This window comes from Lepidochelys kempii, chromosome 25, assembly GCF_965140285.1.
Source record: "Lepidochelys kempii isolate rLepKem1 chromosome 25, rLepKem1.hap1, whole genome shotgun sequence".
In the NCBI taxonomy this organism is placed as follows: Eukaryota; Metazoa; Chordata; order Testudines; family Cheloniidae; genus Lepidochelys; species Lepidochelys kempii.
Window position 1 is genome coordinate 17,033,165 of NC_136404.1, and position 19,213 is coordinate 17,052,377.

The following is a 19,213-nucleotide window of genomic DNA, read 5'->3' on the forward strand; positions in this document are numbered from 1 at the left end:
GCCCAGCACCCACGGCCCAAGCGCCCGGTGCAGCCTGACGCTCCCCGTGGCTCCACACAGGCCTGTTGCTCGGAGACTGATCTGCTGAAGGGCCCGGGCACTTGACCATCACCAGCAGCCTTCTGATCACTCTGGATGAACTGTGCCGTTGAAATCCAACCTCCAGCTCCCTCACCGGCCACCTGGCTTGATCTCCTGCCCCTTCCTCAGGCCTCCCTTCCCGGCCCTGCTGGGACCCAGATCATTCTTAGCCCAGAGCCAGGTGATGGCTGAAGGCGCATCTTCCGGCCCCTCCCAGACTGATGTGAGGCTGGGATACGGGGCAGGGAATCTCCCCGGCTGCTGCCCCTGGAGCCCGGAACCCACCCGCTTCTACATGCCAACACCTATGGGGAGAGAGTCTGTACTGCGCCCCCTGGAGGCAGAGCGCAGAAGGAGCAGCCTGGGGGCAGAAGGTGGCTTTCAGCCACTCTAGCACCCTCCCATTTCTGGGCTGCCAGAGGCCAGGGTCTGTTCTAATGTATGGCAGCCTATTAGCTGCTCCACAGCTCTGAGCAGCAGAGACCAGCTGTAGCCTAGCCTAGCATGCCCCCTCCCACCTCCAGACACGCCCCCTGCACTGAGGCTTGGGGTGGGGGACAGCACATGGCTGCTTCCAGCTGCCCAACATAGTACCTGCCCTGGGGGTGTGCGGTTGCTTCTCTCCCAGTTCCTGCAAGGCTCTTGTAGCTAGTGGGACCTTTCCCTTGCATCAAAGAAGGGCAGCTGCAGGTGTCAATTTGTTTTTAGCTTGAAATATGTCATGCCTACATCTTGCCCTTTCCCCACCCCTTGAGACATTTCAAGTCTTTGGAGTTTTAGGCTGGAACAGCCAAAAAAAAAAAAATTCAATTTTTTTCAAGGCTCATTTAAATGGAAATAGGAAGACAGGAATTTTTTTTTTTGAAAAGAATGACAGAATATAATTATGTGCAGTAGCAATCCAGCGGCAGTGAAGTTTGGAATTAGCGGCAGAAAGATGCCCTCGCAGCATTAAATTAGCCGAGCGCGGGAGCCAGGAGTCTCAGCTGTGTCACTGCATCTGGGAAAGGAAATGGAAGGCAAAAAAATAATAACAATAATAATAAAAGGCAAAGCAGATTGCAGGGGCTTATTAACTGTTAAAAAAATTTATTAAAATGTCCAGCAATACAGAAACGCAGAGTGTCATCAATGCCACGGGGGGTTGGGGATACAGGACACTGCGGTCACATCGCAAACAGCAGAGACGGGAAAGCGGCTGGCTGCGTTGTCACACACACGCGCACACACCAAATCAACCCGAATGACGACAAACAGAAAAAAAAACCCAACCACAAAACAAAGCGGGAGGGCCTCGATCCTGCAAAGGCATTGGGACTGATTCTGCCAACCTTGGGGGAAATTCAGCCCCCTCCCCGTGTGAAATGCCCAGCACAAGGCCTATGTGCCATGCAAGGCTACGACTGCTCTGGAGCTGAAGGTGTCATTTGCAACGAGCCGCAGCAGTGCGGGCAGTGGGATGGCCCAGCTGGCCCGGGGATGAGCCCGTCTGTGGCCCTAGGTAACACGTCCAGGGGTACATTCCCATTTCAGGTGCACTGGCATGATCAGGTGCAGCCACACGAGTTGGATATGACACCTCCAGCTCCGGCCCAGACCCACCCTCCCTTGGTGTAAGTCAGTCCAGCTCCTTTGGATGCAAAGGAGAGGCAGCGGGGCTAGTGGACAGGACTGGGGCGGGCGGGGTTCCAGTCCTGCTACCGCCTTGGGGGGGTCACTTCCCGCCTCGGGGCCTCTGCTTCGCCTTCTGCGCTTTGTCTGTTCAGGCCGTGAGCTCTGTGGAGCTGGGCCAGCTCTGCTGTGCAGCGACTCGCACAATGGGGCCCAATCTCAGTTGGGGGCTCCAGGTGCTGCCATTCAAAAGGGGAGACTCTCAGTTTGGATCGGTGCATAGTCCTTGTGCCGACCTCGGTCCACAGCTGAATTTCACTTGGGCAAGTTCCCTATTGCTCGAGGAATCCCATTGAAATCGGCCAGGCAGCTCCAGTGAGGGTGGCAGAATCCAGCCCTTATGCGCCGGGGTAACTTTACTCACCCAAGCAGCCCCACTGAAGTCAATGGGGCCAGAGCCCCAGATGCTGTAAATCAGCCCCGCTCCCCTGGCGTCAACAGGCCAGATCTGCAGCTGGTATAAACTGGTGCAGCTGCACCAGCGCTGATTTACCTCCGCTGAGGGCCTGGCCCGAGGGGATTGCTCACGTCACCTTTGTAAGATCCGTGCTTTAAAATGAAAAGCAGACCCTGGATCCTTGGTACGTCTGTCCTGGGGCAGGGGCTGGAGACAGGAAGAACCATCAGCACAGAAATAAAGCGTAATGGCCTGCTGCTGCCTACGCTCCCAGACCCCAGGGGGAAGGGACGGAAAGGCGAGAACAGACCCCACCCTGGAGGGTTTTCCTTTGTTTTCGGTTGAGAAGCATCCCAACACCACAGCAATACTGGCTATCAAGGGACGCCTGCTCCCTCTTGTCTTTCCCACAGTGCGTTTTCTACCCGTTGCCTTTTGCCCCGGGGAAAGGAAGATAGCAAATAAAATGAAGACAGATGGAAGCGAAGGGATTCCGAGACGACCACTGCGTTGTAACCCATCGGTGGCTGGGATTTGCTTTGCTTTCCCGGTCTGTCGGGGAGACCGAAGCTGGAAAAGGATTGTCACCTATTCAGACAGGACTCTGGTGTGGGCTCCTAGGGGACCTGCCCTTGGTTTTAGTAAGGACATTTGTTTCCCAATATGGAGAAAGCTTCAGTGCTTTGAGTGTGAGCATGTGTCCTGCTCTGAGCTTCTGTACTTCTAGCCAGTCAGGAAACCACTGGGTCCGAAAGGAAGAGAACGGAACATAGATGCCACCGGGGTGGAGGAGCGGAAGAGGCAGGAGGGGACTATAGGGACCTGCTACTTGGGGAGGGAGGGAAGGGAGGGCAAAAAGGAAGGGGGGGGGGGTTGTTTATTAAAAAACTGGAGTCTCCCTTGCAGAAGGCCAGAGCGATTGGGGATGAGGAGTCACACTGGGGTTTTGCCCAGAAGAGGAGCCCAAGCAAAGGAGCCAGAGATGGGGAGGGGAACAGTCTGTCCTGCCTCCCTGGGAACAAGGCTGAGATCCCAGCTGGAGTGAATCCGCCCGGCTCCACTGGAGTTAGCGGGGATGTCGACATTCCCAAAACAACCCCCTGCAGTCAGTCTCTGAGGCTGGGCTCTGAGACTCGCTGCTGCGGGGTTGTTTTGCTGTGTAGACGTACCAAACCGGGCCAAAGCCCTCCCCTCCCTCCACCGGTGTGAATCGGTGTAAAGCCACTGAAGTGGACAGTGGCCTCAGGTTACAGTGGCTGAGGATCAGGCCCTGTACGGACGTGCAAGGACAGTATGGACCCGTCCTGGGAGCCTGGCCTGGCCTTTGCGCTCAGTGGGAGCCGGGATGGGTGGGGCCCAACAACTTGACCCTACGTGGTGCTGAGCGGCTCCTGGGAGGGACTGAGCACCTAGCAGGGTCAAGGCCTTGTGTATGCACAGAGGGACACAAATGCACACACACGTACCCCCCCAGGGACGCAGGCGATGGGGACTGGGGGCGTCCTAAGGAATTAAAACAAAGGGGTTTAGAAAAGGGGGGCTGGGGGGGGTCAGTAAAAGTTGCCCTTTCCCATCACACACACGTGCCCGGCTCATCCCGGGGCGGGGGGGGGGAGGGGACTTGTGCTTGCTCGTCACCAGCCTCTAGAAGTAGTTGCCTTCCTCCATCCAGTCCAACTGGAGCTGCTTCCTGTGTTTTCTCCTCTCCTTGCGGGAGCCGTGGTGGTGACGCGGGTGGTTATGGTGGCGACGGCGGTGGCGCCGGGTTCTGTGGGACCTTCTGGCTAACGGAGGCAAAGAGGAGAAGGGGGAGGCGTCACCGTGGGGCTAAGCCACAAACGCCCCCCACCCCCGGGGGTCGAAGCCGAAGAAGAGAGGACAGGACACTGGAGTCCTCCCACGCCGGTGCTGCAGGGTGGGGCGGCGGAGGGGCATTGCACTGCGACAGGTGGCAGCTTTGGGGCGGGACAGCAGACGAAGGCTCGTCTTCACTGCAGTATTAGCTCGAGGTCCAGCTCCAGCGTGGCCCCACCTCGACTCCCGTCCACACACGCAAGCAGGTTAAGTGGTGCTTTAAACTGGAGGGATCTGACCCAGGCGCGTGTGCGCGGACGTTTGAAAGCTGTGGCTGCAGTGGGGATGAGTTACAACAGCCCAGCAGCTGCTAACCCGACCCCTCTGCCCAGCCCCAGCCCCAGCCCCGGTGAGATCACGCCCATTTGAGTGGAGGAACCCGCGCTAATCAGCAGTGAAGACAAGGCCTGAGGGCTACTCCGGTGCAGCCACTTCTGGGGTGGAAGGCAGCAGCTGCTCAGCATTCTCCATTTGAGAGCGCAGGGCAGTGTAAGCATGGAGAGACGCCCCTGGGATCTGGCCAGGACATTGGGGCTAAATGCCTCCTCCCTCCGGGGACGGAGCCCGGTGTTTCACCCCCAGCACAGCTACCTTCAGCGCCCAGTGAGTAATGGTGGGTTTGTCTATAGAGAGGCTGGAGAGGCCCTGAGAACTGCCCCCTCCCTCAGCCCCCCGGGAAGGGGTGGGAAGCCGGCACTAACGTTTTGTGCAGAGGATTTTTGGTCTGTCCCACTTCCCGTTGCTGTGGCACTTGATGGTGGGGACGTGCCTTTGGGTGAAGCCATCCCCACACTGGTACCGGACGGTCGAGTGGATACTGTACTTCTCCTTCTGCTTGCCGATGGGGACGGCATTCTCCACGGCTGGGGGCGGCCCGCACAGCACTGCACAGGGGGCAAGGCCGCAGTTACAAGAGAGCAGGGGCAGAAGGGGCTGCGGACAGTGCCCTCCGTTGGATGCAAATGGGTCGTGGCCTGTGGCTTGCTGGCAGGATACCAGAGCAGCCCTTGATTGGGCAAAGCACGGGCACCAGAGGCCCTACACGGGTCTGCAAACCACCAGCTTTTGGACTCAGCTGGAGAGCTGCCTCTACCCCCTGCATCTGAGTTCATGGAGTTTGGGGAGGGCCAGCCAGACCCACTTCACTGCACTTTGCAGGTTCCTCAGCTCCATCGCTCCGGGCTATGGATGGAGGCTGGACTTAGCAAGCCGTGGGGCTGGGTTTGGGACCACAGAGCACCAGCGGAGCTGTGTGTGGGGAGCCCAGGGCTAGGAGCGCAGGGGTTTCACTGAAGCTGCCAGTCAGTGGGACCCAGTGGTGCTGGTGGGGCAAACCCTATTTTCTGTGCAGTATCTGAGCCCCTCACAATGCAATGCTCACAGCACCCCACGGGGCAGGGCTACGCTATTATTCCCATTGTACAGATGGGGAACTGAGGCCCAGAGAGGCCTAGAGCCGGACCATTCAAGGTATTTAGGTGCCTAAAGATGCAGATAGATTCTTCTGAAAACCCCACTAGGTGCCTAACTCCCAGTGGTTTCAGTACCTTGACAAATCCAATGCTAAGTGACTCACCCATGGAGTCCATGGCGGGGCAGGGAACTGAACCCAGCATAGGGCCCTGAATAGCTGGCAGAATAACCCAGGCCCTGCCCCCTACAGCAGCCAAGGGGCCCATGTGGTCCACTGTCATGCCTCCTGCAGTACGTGAGACCAGATGCCTTCAGAGGAAGGTGCAATTGTGGCAGAGCCCAAAGAGGAAGATGGAGCAGAACCTGGGCGCGTCTGCCCAGCCCCCGCATCCTGTCCTTAAACGCCTGTTCAGAGCCTTCACGTTTTCTCCATTCCATCAGGCTCCCTATGAAATACGCCCGTTGTCTCCCACTCTGCCCTGCAGGTCCACCGCACTGCTTATGGAATACAGGACGCGTCAGGAAGCTGCTGGCGGCTGCTGCATAAATCCAGTCTACGGAGAGGGCTCCTTTGAAAGATTTGCGCCAAGGTGTTCCGGAGGATTTACATATTTAATTAATGGCCTTATCGGGACAAAATATATCATTACATACAGTGGCTGGGATTCCGGAGCGTCTTTCTCGGCTCACCGGCAACAGCTGGAGGTTAATATAACTTTCAAGATAAGGAATGAGAACGTAATCGTTTTAATGGTGGCCTATTAAGCAATATAAAGCAGAGGGGGGAGAATTAAGCAGTAAAAAATACGAGATTAAGTGAGGTTATTTGGATTTTCTTTGTTGAGGGGTACAAAGGGTAGCAAAAGGGAACGAGGGGGGAAAGCCACGTGTGACTTGGGCTTTTTCTTTGCACAGTCTAGCCTGAATCTGATTTGCCACCTTCCACTGAGAGGCAGCATGAGTCCACGCAGAAATCTCTCTCCCGGGTGGGGGGGGAGCGCCGGATTTACAGCCGTAAAATGGGTCTGGCTGGCAACCAGCAAAACTCTCCTCTGAGGGGGATTAGATTGAATGCAGCCGGGCTGGCACTGACAGGCCCTCAAAATTCATGACCCGTCCCCCAAATCAGGAGGTTGGCTTAAACATCAAGTTCTTTTTCATTTGCCTCCTGAAATTTGAGACCTTTGGAGCCCTATGTTCCTGCTCTTCTCTGCAGCTGAGAGGGCTAACATGTCACTTTAGAAAAGAAAAGAAAGCTGAGATTCTCACATGACTCTAGGAGCTGGGACTTGAAGAAAACCACCAAGTATTGCGAGTTTTGTGATGAACAGTGAGAGTTGGAAAAGCAGCCCACTTCTAAGCTGACTTCCTCACCAGCTAGCCTCCCTGGGCTGCCCCACCCTGCAGCACTGACCTCTCTGGCTCCCTGCCTGCACCCCCCTGCTAGAAGTCATCCCTCTGTTTCAACAAGGCCCATTTCGGCCCGGAGTCGGACTGAGCCCTGAGGCAAGTGCAGCCGAGGGCCACTGCTGCAGCTCGCTGGAGCCTCCCTTGGCCCAGCAACTCACTTGCTGCGGACTTGTCAACAGGGGTTAATTTAATTCTGCATTGTTGTCAATGGGGGAGGGGAGGAGGGACTTCTCATTGTTCTCAGTGGGCGCTACTGACTCTTGAAACCCAACCCAACCCCAACCCCTTCCCACCCAGGTACCATCCCCAGCCACCTCCAGCTCACCAGGTGCAAACAGCCAATTTATAGTTCCACTGGCCCCACCCCTCTTTCCCCTTCTGCCAGTCAGAGGCTGACCCTGGTCACCTGCCAAGGGGAGCTGCCTCCTCCTGCCCCCAGCCAGCTGCAGCTGGGGGAGGCTGGGGGAGGGGGCTGCGGGGCAGGGGCTCTGGCGGGGTTACCTGTGCCTTTCTTGCAGATGTATGGCAGGTTGTAGTTGCAGGGGACATCGTTCCACTTGCCGATCTCGTGGGACACCAGCACCACGCAGTCCTCGCCACCCGCAAAGAAGTTGTCGGGCTGGTTCTCCCTCCAGTTCTCATATTGCTGGGGGGAAAGAGGGTGGCAATCACAGCCCCTTGCTCGCGGGCCCCTGCCCCCCCCGCCCCACCAGGGGAACAGCCAGCCCTGCAGGGACCCTCTGCACCGCTCTCTGCCGGGCAAAGCGGGGGCAGCAGCCGGGGTGGGAGCCCCTTGGAGCAGGGCACAGGTTGCCCCAGGCCCTGGCCGTGCCCCCTCCATTTACACTAGTGATAATACCACTGTTTATTCCAGGGGGTCTTCCAGAAATTAGAGGGGGACTGAGCCAGCTGCTGGCCAGACTCACCATGTGGTGTCCTGCACCGATAGCTGAGTATTAGGCTCAGGGCTGCTCAGGGCTGTTTGCCCCCCACCTCCCCCCGTGGTTCGGCTGGGTTGTATCCTCCTGCCCAAACTCAAAGTGATGCCCATGTGAGCCAGAGGCAGAGGCTCGCCTGGCTGGGCCAGAGCGAGGCCTCTGAGGCTGCTAGCTCCTGGGGGTGGCACGCTGCATTCTGTGACTGCATGGAGTGGGGAGGCCAGGCCCGTGGTCACACGCTCACACACGCTGTCTTGCACACCCACCCACCCACAATCACAGGTTATCACACACTTGTGCACACCCACACCCATGTGCATACCCATGCTTACACAGTGGCACACACATTCATGTGCACACTCACGCTTGCACGCATTGGCACGTGTGCACACTCATGCACACTGAACCCCTCCACACACCTCCCAGTCCCCTCCCTCTTTCTCTTCCACATTCCTCAGACACGCACACATTCACACTCACTCCCCTGTGACTCCAGGTATGCACTCCCTTGCATGCTCTCCCCCCACCTCACCACTCCCCTGGGGCTCCCCTCTCCCCTCCCCTTTATATCGGGCACTTGCATGTTCTCAAGCTGGGCCCAAGTGGCCAATGGGCATTTTATAACCCCAATCCCTTGGGCCAAGGCTGGATCAAACAGGACAATGCCATGCTGGGGCCCGGGGCAGCAAAGGCGCTCCCTGCCAGAAGTGCTCCAAACTCACCAGGCCAGTGTTATCCGTCCACTGGAAATCCTGCTCCACAATCCGGTCATTGAGCCCGATCCAGGTGTTCTCGTGCCCAAAGCCTGGGGAGAGTCACACAAGAGACACACGTGACTGTCTCAGAGGGACTGGCGCCCAAGTCACTGCGTAGGCAGCAGCTGTGTTACACAACCGGGAAAGCACTTGCTAGAGCAGATCACTGTTCTTGGCAGGGATCACATGAAATGCTACTGGATGGTATGTTCCAGGGCACTAGAACTTGGCACCAAGCTCTGCTTCTCTTCCTGTGCTAAGCTGTGTAATACTAGACAGCTAGTGTGTCATGCTCCACCCCAGTGATGGCTGCATTTCCGTGATGGGTGATATTTACCTACTGATTTACCAACTGCACCCAGAGTCTACCTGGGGCACTTCTGCTGGATGGGCCTGTGGGTTTTCATCCATAGACCTCAATGCACTTTCAAAGATTGTGTTAGTGTCGTTTTACAGATGGGGAAACTGAGGCATATAGCAGGGCTGTGCCTGGCCCAATGTCACACACTGAGTCCAGTGAGAGAGCTGGGAATAGAACCCAGGAGTCCTGACCTCCAGCTCTCAGGTCTAACACCAGAGCTTGGGATAAAACCCAGGAGTCCTGATGGCCTGATGTGGACTGAGTTTTGGTGGGGCTCAGCCAAGGTCCCATGCCCCAGGAAACACCAGCACTGCTGGCACGAATTGAGACGTCAGTGCTAGGGCTGGGAATAGAGCCCAGGGGTCCCGGCTCCCTCTTTGTCATCCCTCCCCACAACAACTCCCACCCTCCCACTGGATCCTTTGCAGAGGCTGCTGGAGATGGGATGCTGCCCACTGGCAGGGGGGTCCCTAGTGCCGGTTCTGTTGGGTCGAGGAAGAATCAGCGGACAGTCAGTGCTCAGCTACTACGGAGCCCTTCAGCGCCCCAGAGACCCGAGAGAGAGACTTGGAACTGGTTTTGTTGTTCAGGGTCATCTGTTCATAGTGGGGCCAATCCTGCAAGAAACTGAGCACCTCAGTACGAAACTGTAGAAAAACCTGAGTGTCTCTGGATTAAGTTTAGAAGTGTGTGCAACAAGAGTGATGTAGTGGTGGGAGTCTGCTATAGACCACCGGACCAGGGGGATGAGGTGGATGAGGCTTTCTTCCGGCAGCTCACGGAAGCTACTAGATCGCATGCCCTGATTCTCATGGGTGACTTTAATTTTCCTGATATCTGCTGGGAGAGCAATACAGCGGTGCATAGACAATCCAGGAAGTTTTTGGAAAGCGTAGGGGACAATTTCCTGGCGCAAGTGCTAGAGGAGCCAACTAGGGGGGGGCGCTTTTCTTGACCTGCTGCTCATAAACCGGGTAGAATTAGTAGGGGAAGCAAAAGTGGATGGGAATCTGGGAGGCAGTGACCATGAGTTGGTTGAGTTCAGGATCCTGACGCAGGGAAGAAAGGTAAGCAGCAGGATACGGACCCTGGACTTCAGGAAAGCAGACTTCGACTCCCTCAGGGAACGGATGGCCAGGATCCCCTGGGGGACTAACATGAAGGGGAAAGGAGTCCAGGAGAGCTGGCTGTATTTCAAGGAATCCCTGTTGAGGTTACAGGGACAAACCATCCCGATGAGTCGAAAGAATAGTAAATATGGCAGGCGACCAGCTTGGCTTAATGGTGAAATCCTAGCGGATCTTAAACATAAAAAAGAAGCTTACAAGAAGTGGAAGGTTGGACATATGACCAGGGAAGAGTATAAAAATATTGCTCGGGCATGTAGGAATGAAATTAGGAGGCCCAAATCGCACCTGGAGCTGCAGCTAGCAAGAAATGTCAAGAGTAACAAGAAGGGTTTCTTCAGGTATGTTGGCAACAAGAAGAAAGCCAAGGAAAGTGTGGGCCCCTTACTGAATGAGGGAGGCAACCTAGTGACAGAGGATGTGGAAAAAGCTAATGTACTCAATGCTTTTTTTGCCTCTGTTTTCACTAACAAGGTCAGCTCCCAGACTGCTGCGCTGGGCATCACAAAATGGGGAAGAGATGGCCAGCCCTCTGTGGAGATAGAGGTGGTTAGGGACTATTTAGAAAAGCTGGACGTGCACAAGTCCATGGGGCCGGACGAGTTGCATCCGAGAGTGCTGAAGGAATTGGCGGCTGTGATTGCAGAGCCATTGGCCATTATCTTTGAAAACTCGTGGCGAACCGGGGAAGTCCCGGATGACTGGAAAAAGGCTAATGTAGTGCCAATCTTTAAAAAAGGGAAGAAGGAGGATCCTGGGAACTACAGGCCAGTCAGCCTCACCTCAGTCCCTGGAAAAATCATGGAGCAGGTCCTCAAAGAATCAATCCTGAAGCACTTGCATGAGAGGAAAGTGATCAGGAACAGCCAGCATGGATTCACCAAGGGAAGGTCATGCCTGACTAATCTAATCGCCTTTTATGATGAGATTACTGGTTCTGTGGATGAAGGGAAAGCAGTGGATGTATTGTTTCTTGACTTTAGCAAAGCTTTTGACACGGTCTCCCACAGTATTCTTGTCAGCAAGTTAAGGAAGTATGGGCTGGATGAATGCACTATAAGATGGGTAGAAAGCTGGCTAGATTGTTGGGCTCAATGGGTAGTGATCAATGGCTCCATGTCTAGTTGGCAGCCGGTGTCAAGTGGAGTGCCCCAGGGGTCGGTCCTGGGGCCGGTTTTGTTCAATATCTTCATAAATGATCTGGAGGATGGTGTGGATTGTACCCTCAGCAAATTTGCGGATGATACTAAACTGGGAGGAGTGGTAGATACGCTGGAGGGTAGGGATAGGATACAGAAGGACCTAGACAAATTGGAGGATTGGGCCAAAAGAAATCTGATGAGGTTCAATAAGGATAAGTGCAGGGTCCTGCACTTAGGACGGAAGAATCCAATGCACCACTACAGACTAGGGGCCGAATGGCTAGGCAGCAGTTCTGCGGAAAACTATGGCTAGGGGTGACAGTGGATGAGAAGCTGGATATGAGTCAGCAGTGTGCCCTTGTTGCCAAGAAGGCCAATGGCATTTTGGGATGTATAAGTAGGGGCATAGCGAGCAGATCGAGGGATGTGATCGTTCCCCTCTATTCGACATTGGTGAGGCCTCATCTGGAGTGCTGTGTCCAGTTTTGGGCCCCACACTACAAGAAGGATGTGGATAAATTGGAGAGAGTCCAGCGAAGGGCAACAAAAATGATTAGGGGTCTAGAACACATGACTTATGAGGAGAGGCTGAGGGAGCTGGGATTGTTTAGCCTGCAGAAGAGAAGAATGAGGGGGGATTTGATAGCTGCTTTCAACTACCTGAAAGGGGGTTCCAAAGAGGATGGCTCTAGACTGTTCTCAATGGTAGCAGATGACAGAACGAGGAGTAATGGTCTCAAGTTGCAGTGGGGGAGGTTTAGATTGGATATTAGGAAAAACTTTTTCACTATGAGGGTGGTGAAACACTGGAATGCGTTACCTAGGGAGGTGGTAGAATCTCCTTCCTTAGAGGTTTTTAAGGTCAGGCTTGACAAAGCCCTGGCTGGGATGATTTAACTGGGAATTGGTCCTGCTTCGAGCAGGGGGTTGGACTAGATGACCTTCTGGGGTCCCTTCCAACCCTGATATTCTATGATTCTATGATTCATAGGAGGGGCTGAGTGCCCTGATTTCCCATTGGCGCCAGTGCTCAGCTCAGCACCTAGCAGGATGTGAGACCGGACAATTCCTAGTGGCAGGACGGGCCTTGGGCAGGGCAGCCCATGCCCCGTGCAGGCCTTTCCCGACTGCACAGCGGTGGATGGAAAAGGCAGAGCAGAGACTGAGCAAAAAATAAAAAATAAAGAGGCCAACCTTCATTTCCCAGTGTGGCTGGCTCCCCTCTGCAGCACCCACTCCACTGACCGGGTACATGGCCCAAGTAAAGAAGAAGCATTGAACAGACGCCCCTGCCTGCAAAGTGGTGCAGGGATGGCTCCACGGATGGTTACTTGACCCTGGGCTCTCAGCGGGCAGGTGCACTGGGCAGGGGAAGAGGTTGGATGGGCGCCAGCTTGGCGTCAGGGCTGGAAGAGAGCTGGGGCCTGCCGAGACCTGCGGGAGGCGTGTGTGCAGGGGAGGGGCTGAGCGGAGGAAGAGGCACCAGGAGCTTGGCCAAACCAAAAGGGTTTGTGCAGGAGGCTGGATTGGGGCCATTGGAGAACGAAGTCCTCTGTTTAGCTGCAGGCACGGGCAATGGGGCAGCCCCGTGCCAATGTGCTGGACCCAGTGGGACCCGCTCTAGGGGGGAGCAGGGCACTGAGATGGCAGAATTGGTGCCAATGGGGACGAAGGCTTTATGGTGTGTGTGCTCTGAGGCCCAGCAAACTCACTCCACACAGATCCCTGAGCCACCCATCAGAGAGCAACATATCCTGGCCGTGCTGCCCCATGCCACTTCCCTCCAGCCCCAGCAACATGCGGGATGCTCCGTTTCAATGACGAGCCCCCGAGCTGGCCAGGCCCCCACAGCACCTCTTTGGCTCTTGGCCCAGTAAACGCCTGGCAGAGAACGGCCTCTCCCAGCCAGAGCGGGTCCGAACATGGAGCTTCTCTCGCATGGGAGACTCAGCACTTGGCGAATCAGAACAAACCTGAGGGGGCCGGAAATCTCCCCCGAGGCTCCCGCTGGCCAGGTTTTGTGTCTGAAAAATTCCCCAATTTTGTTTCCAAAACAAACTTTTTGCTTTAGAATTCCCCCCCCCCCCCCGTTTTTATATCACCCGCCTCGTTCTGTCCATTATTTCATGCCAGGGCAGTAATGACCGTAGATCAAGGCACGTTGTGCGAGGCACCAGAGCTACTGCCGATTTCTGACATCATGTAACCAGGGGCATTGGAACAATGTGTATAGTGGGGGGGGAGGGGAGAGAGCCATTGAACCAAACTGTAAGCCCTGTATACGATGGAGACCACTTCAAGCCAGGGGGTGCTGCCGTGCCCCCAGCACCCCTAGTTCCAGCACCCCTAGTTCCAGCGCCCCCTCCCACATCTGGCTGTGTGACCCACCCCCAGTGGGCAGGAAAACGTGCATTTCGGAGTATTCCCTATTCGAAAGGGAGATGCTCTTGAGAGAAGGGAGTGCTTTCATTTCACAGACAAAAGTGGGACATGGTGCAAGAGCTGGGAGCTGAAGTCAGACTTGAGATAAGAGGCACATTTCACCAGCAAGGGTAATTAACCATGGGGACAGCTCCGCAGGGGAGGTGGTAAATTCTCCATCCCTTGGAGTCTTTACATCAAGAGTGGGCGTCTCAGCCACACGTCCCTCAGCTCATGCAAGAGTGAGATTCTCTGGCCTGTGCTTTGCAGGACGCCGAGCTAGATCATCCCAAAACCCTGCTCGTCTGCAGCGCTTTCAGCGGCAGATCCCAGTGCGCTTTACAAAGAGGTCAGGATCCTTATCCCCATTTGACAGAAACCAAGGCACGGAGCGGCCATGTGTGATTTGCCCAAGGTCACCCAGCAGGGCAGTGGCAGAGCCAGGGGGTGAATCTAAGTCTCCCAAGTCCAAGTCCAGACTAGACTGGTCAGACTGGTCTCTTCTGGCCTTGGGAATCAGTTTGAGGTTTCCAAGCATGACTAGAACCATTTCCTAAAAATTGCAACGGACCCACTGCACCGGGCGTGGTTTCTGATTCCCTGCGAACCAGCGCCCTCTAAATACCACTCACGAGGCTTGTGCTCCGCGCATCGCTGGGATTCGAGGGCCCGGCGCCCGCATAGGCGGTGAGGACTTGGAGGCTTTCTACAATGCTTAACCCTGCATCCCTCAGCACACGGTCCCACTACAGAGTTGAGCTGCTCTAACTAGCCTGGGAGAGGATCCTGTATATTTCCCTGCACCGATCTCGTGAACGCAGTGCAGCTCTCCTTAGCATGAACACAGCTATACTGGGGGGACGGGGTTTATACCAGCGTAATCCTGTGCGGGAAGGTGAACGTGCTCGACCAGGACAAGGCGCCTTTACACCAGTGTAACTGCCCCACACTGGGACACCACTCTCTAACCGACAAGTGTAGAATAACCCCTGCTAGCATTGAAGCCGGGCTCTGCCCACCGCCCTCCCGGCCCAGTCAAGCTCCAGGAGAAGGGAAGCACCCGCCCTACTGTTAATGAAGCCGTGCTCCTCAGGGGAGTGGATGCTGGCCAGGTGGCCGGCACGCTGGCGGCAGTCCCGCTCTGCGTCCTCCCAGGAGCGCCGGTGCGCAAAGTAGCGGTAGCAGTGGCCCTGGAACTTGTGCCAGCCGTGATCACATCCCTCCGTGTCTGCCGCCGAGCGGGGAGAAACGGAATAGGTTAGCAAATCCCGTCAGCACCCCAGCAGCGGCGCCATTCTCCAGCTCAGAGCACTGGGGGCAGGACTTCTGGGTTCTAGGCCCAGCTCTGACTGGCTGGGTGGTGCTGGGGCAGTGCCCGGCCTGCCCTGTGACTCGCTTTCCCCATCTCTCACTCGGGGGAAACGAGCCGTGACACGAAGCCCCAGTGTCTGCACAGCACCGACGCTCGCGGCATGGAAGTTGCCGGCCAGCAGAGCCCAGGTCTGATAAACGCCCGGCAGAGGTGGGTGGATTTTCCCCAGAGTGCAGAGCAAGGGAGCTGGGAAGGCAGGCAAAGCCCCATTCCCCATTGTGCTCCGCTGCTCAGTGGTACGGAGCGTGCCACTGACCCAGAGGGGAGCAGACGGCTCATTCCCTGGCCTCAGAGCTGGGGCTTTGCTCACACAGATCTTATTAAAAGAGTCCTTGTCTCTGGCAGCCAGGATGACAGCACCTGAGACGAGGCAGGGGCCTTGTGGCTGGTGCCAGGTGGGATGTCGCTGCAGGGGGGTTTCTTTCCTCAGTTCTGGTCTGGGGCTGCCAGGGCAGGGCTGATGCTGGGGAAGCGCAAGCTCTGAATCGCACATGGACCAACAGTTTGGGATGAACCCCAAATCACCTGGAAATTCACTTGAAACTAGAGATCTGCTCCGGCCTAATTTTAAAGTCCAACCTGGCTCCGAGCTGAGCGGAACCTGACCCGAGGGCATCGAGACATTTTCAGAACCGGCCCAACACCTCCCCTGAACCTGTGTCAGCACCGATGCCTCAGCCTAGTCGGGACTCCCTGCTCCCCCTGCTCCGCATCCGCAATCCGTCCCTGGCTGTCTCCTGCCCGTGGAATGGCAGGAGACCCGACCCTCTCGTGCTGTGCTGTGAACGCTGTGGAGCGAGGGGTGCTGCAACCCCTTGGCCTCGCTCACTTTGCAACATGCCCAGCACTCAGCGAAGGGGCAGCGCCTGGGAGGAGCTGCGCCCCCCCTGCCAGGAGGAGTTATCAGAGACGGCCTGGCTCAAGGGGTCTGGCTGGTCTCAGACCTGAGCGACCCAAACCCAAAACTTGTACCCGGTCCTTTTGAGGTTGGGTTGGGCTGCAAGGCTCCACTTGAAAGTGAGTTTCACCTGGCTGCTCCATCAGGTGCTTCCGTCTGTCTGTGTCCATCCCTAGAGTCTTATCTATCCACCTCCTAGATCCTGGTCTGTCTGTCTATCCATGCTTTCATTTCCAACGCCCCCGTCCAATTCCCAATATCCTGATCACTCTCTGGCTCGCTCTCTCTCCCTAGATGCTAGGGTATCAAGCTGTCCATCTGTCTGTCTGTCTTTCTATCCTGCACTCATCACGATGGAACCTGAGCGACAAGATTCGGGGTCCCCTCCTCCCATCTCCACACTTTGCAGTTGTGAGGCCAACCTACAAACAGATCCCAGAGAGCCCCACTCAGGCTGGCCCCAAAGCAAAACCCCAGATCCTGATCCCGGATCGAGACCTGATGTGGAACTTCCCTCCCCGGGGCTGTCTCTGATTTAACTTCATCCAGTCTAGGGTTGTTAAAGGGCCATGTTGCTAAGTGTGTTCCCAAGATCACCCTGCAGGCTGGGCCCTGGGATGCCTCGGCTCTTACCTTTCTCGCACAGGCTGTCCCCATAGCTGGGCAGGCAGAGGCAGACGAAGGAGTTTATCTCGTCGATGCAGGTGCCTCCGTTCTGACACGGGCTGGACAGGCAGTCGTCAATGTCTGCACGAGAGGCACACGACGGCTCAGGGCCCGGCAGCGATAGGCCCTCCCAGGCAGTGTCTGCGTTGGGGATGCACACGCGCACACACACTTCCACACACTTGTACACACATACGTGTCCACACACACGTGTCCACACACATGCTTGCTCTGCCTGACACGCTGAGGCTGACGGCATGGGCGTTAAAGCCGTGGCCCTCGCTGGGGGAGCTGCCTGGGCGAGGAACTGATTCTGGGGGTGGGTATGTGCCGGCAGCTGGGATGCAACTTGACACAGCTTCTCTGGGGAGATAAAAGGGCTTTAACGAGCTCTAATGAGGCAGGGTGTCCCATGGAACACAGCCTCTGCCTGTCTGTCCTGCTGACAGGACGTGGTGCTGTGGCCCCCAGGATCGGGCCCTGTGCCCCTGGGGCTTGGCCCCTGCCCTCCTTTATTTATGTGGGTGGGGTTTCCAGCAGCTCCCCCCTCCACCGTGGAAACCAGAGCTGGGGAAAACCTGTTGGGCCCCATCGGGTGGGGTCGCTGTCCCTGGGGTACACGCTTCCTTTGGGGCCCCCCAGCAGTGGCCTCCCCTCTGGCTCAGAGACCTCCTACTCTCCAGCCCATTCCACCCCAGTGACACACACACTCCTGGGGCCACCGTCAATTCTCCCCCCTGCCTGCAGCCCAGGCAGCTGCCTGCAGATGGTGCCCATGCCCCTGAGTCTATGTCACCGGGCCCTGTCACTTGGGCATGGCTCTCCCTGACCAGGTGCCAGCGGCCAGTCCCCTCTCCCACTGGCCTGAGCCAGCCCTGCGATAGCCCATCCTGCTCTGGGAGCGAGGGACTGGGGGATGGATGGAAGGCAGGGCCACGGCACCCCAGAGTAGCTGCCAAGGAAGCCTGGGATGCTGGATGTCACCTGCAGCAGGACTGGGGAGGATGTGGCTCTGGGCTGCTGCTGGAAACGCTTCCTGATACATTGGTATCAGGGACTTTAGGAACAAACCAACCAATCAACACCCCCACCCCCCACCCCGCCACTGACTCCTGCTCCCAACGCCCTGGCCACCCCAGAGAAAACACGGCTTGGTCAGCTGCAAATCTGTTCCTAGCTCGCTGCCCGGGTAGCAGGGTTATGCCGGGGGAGGTTGCCTGTTGGGTTTGCTTTATGGAAAAGGAGCTGCTCTAAACAAGGATCTGGAGGGCCCATAGTCATAGATAGACACAGAATTTAAAGGGACCTGCTGTACGTTGCAGGCCACCTCCCCCAGCCTGCCCCCCCCACTAACCCCAACAATTGACATGAGACCAAAGTGTCACAACCCCCTAGTCTCTAGTGCCACAGGCAGAGAACAGGAGGGACCCAGGGGCACCAGCACCCAAGTTCCCCACAATGGCAGGGAAATGGTTAAGTGAGACACACCCAGACTGCAGCCCATGTTGCAGAGGAAGGCAGAACCTCCCCGCCCATCTCCCTGCCTGTCTGACCTGGGGAAAAGTCCAGCCTGACTCCACACCTACTGACCGGGTAGACCCTGAGCATGTGGGCAAGAACCAGCCAGCCACGCGCCCGGGCGAGGGAATCCCTCTGAGCCAGGGACCAGCAGATCCCTCCTCTGCAGCTGGGCAAGGAACCCCAAGGCGCCCAGTTGGATGGCAGCTGAGGCAGCTCACGGGTCATACGTGCTGCCAGGCTATGAGGCGTGGGGTTGGGGAGCTCGGTTCTCAGTCCGTCGCAGCCTCCAGCTGCCCACAGACAGGATACGCCAGGGCCACAGTTTAGCGATTTTGGGTGTCACAATGCCTTTCCAACAAACGAGGGCAGCCATCTCCTGATGGCGCTGAGGAGCTGGTGCTGTCAGTGGTGGTTTGACGCCATGGTGATGGACACCTTGGAGAAACCATGGCGAGAGAGAGAGACCAGGATCAAGGGCTGGAGATGGCTGGATGGATAGGTAAACACTAGGGATGGAGATAAACAGACAACCAGGAGCCAGGGCCGGGGCTAGTGAAATGATTGATCGGAGGGGATTGAGCTGACGCTGTCTCTTTCAGGCAGGGAAAGGGCACAGCTGTCTGCATCCTAAGTAAGAGATTAAACCCAGAGGAAATCGATCGGGTTGATGGGCAAGAGTGGCTGGGTCTCCGTGGAGCAGCTCGGCAGCTGGCACACAAGCCCCACTGCTACCCCACTTTAATATTGCTGGGTGCTCGCTCAGCAGCCCCGTCCCGGCTGGGAGACTAACATGGCCGAGTCACAGACACAAGAGCGGGATTTTTGGGCGGGCCCCAGGCTGTTGTTACCGCTGGTCCTGTCCCTCCCCACGGCTGTATTTTTGCAGCTGGTCACTTGGGCAATGGGGGGGGTGGAGAGACGGTTTGGGATCGAGAGCAAGCGCCAGAGAAGGCAAAGGGCAGCAGCAGCCATCGCCCATGCAGCCCAGGAAGAAGCAGGATCCCTGGGTGCCCCCCAGCACGCACACACAGCACTCCGCAATCCCCTCTCGGCGAGAGCAAAGACCACCAGGACTGGACACACAGGGCACCAGCTCCTGAGCTTTCTGGGCGGGGGTTCAGTGCAGATGGAAGTGAAAGACAAGCAGCCAACAGTGCACGCCTTGCTGCTGATGGCCCTCAATCCA

The 19,213-nt window shown here is 56.7% G+C and overlaps 1 protein-coding gene across 4 annotated transcripts in view; it reads right to left on the reverse strand.

The window, feature by feature from the left end:
- Nucleotides 1–907: 907 nt before the first annotated feature.
- The window catches only part of NCAN (neurocan), an 84,725-nt gene continuing 66,419 nt past the window's right edge, over nucleotides 908–19,213 (reverse strand). Inside the window, exons 10-16 of one of the 4 annotated variants that reach the window (XM_073323876.2) lie at nucleotides 16,474–16,587; nucleotides 14,640–14,798; nucleotides 8,487–8,569; nucleotides 7,328–7,472; nucleotides 4,705–4,887; nucleotides 3,792–3,933; nucleotides 908–1,081 (exon numbers count right to left, since the gene is read on the reverse strand). In XM_073323876.2, the coding sequence (XP_073179977.1) occupies nucleotides 3,794–3,933; nucleotides 4,705–4,887; nucleotides 7,328–7,472; nucleotides 8,487–8,569; nucleotides 14,640–14,798; nucleotides 16,474–16,587 (824 nt within the window). In that variant the 3' untranslated portion in view covers nucleotides 908–1,081; nucleotides 3,792–3,793. Of the gene's footprint in view, nucleotides 1,082–1,148; nucleotides 3,934–4,704; nucleotides 4,888–7,327; nucleotides 7,473–8,486; nucleotides 8,570–14,639; nucleotides 14,799–16,473; nucleotides 16,588–17,935; nucleotides 18,463–19,213 lie in introns of those variants that run through there. The other 3 variants (XM_073323875.2, XM_073323874.2, XM_073323877.2) reach the window with 3 other exon arrangements.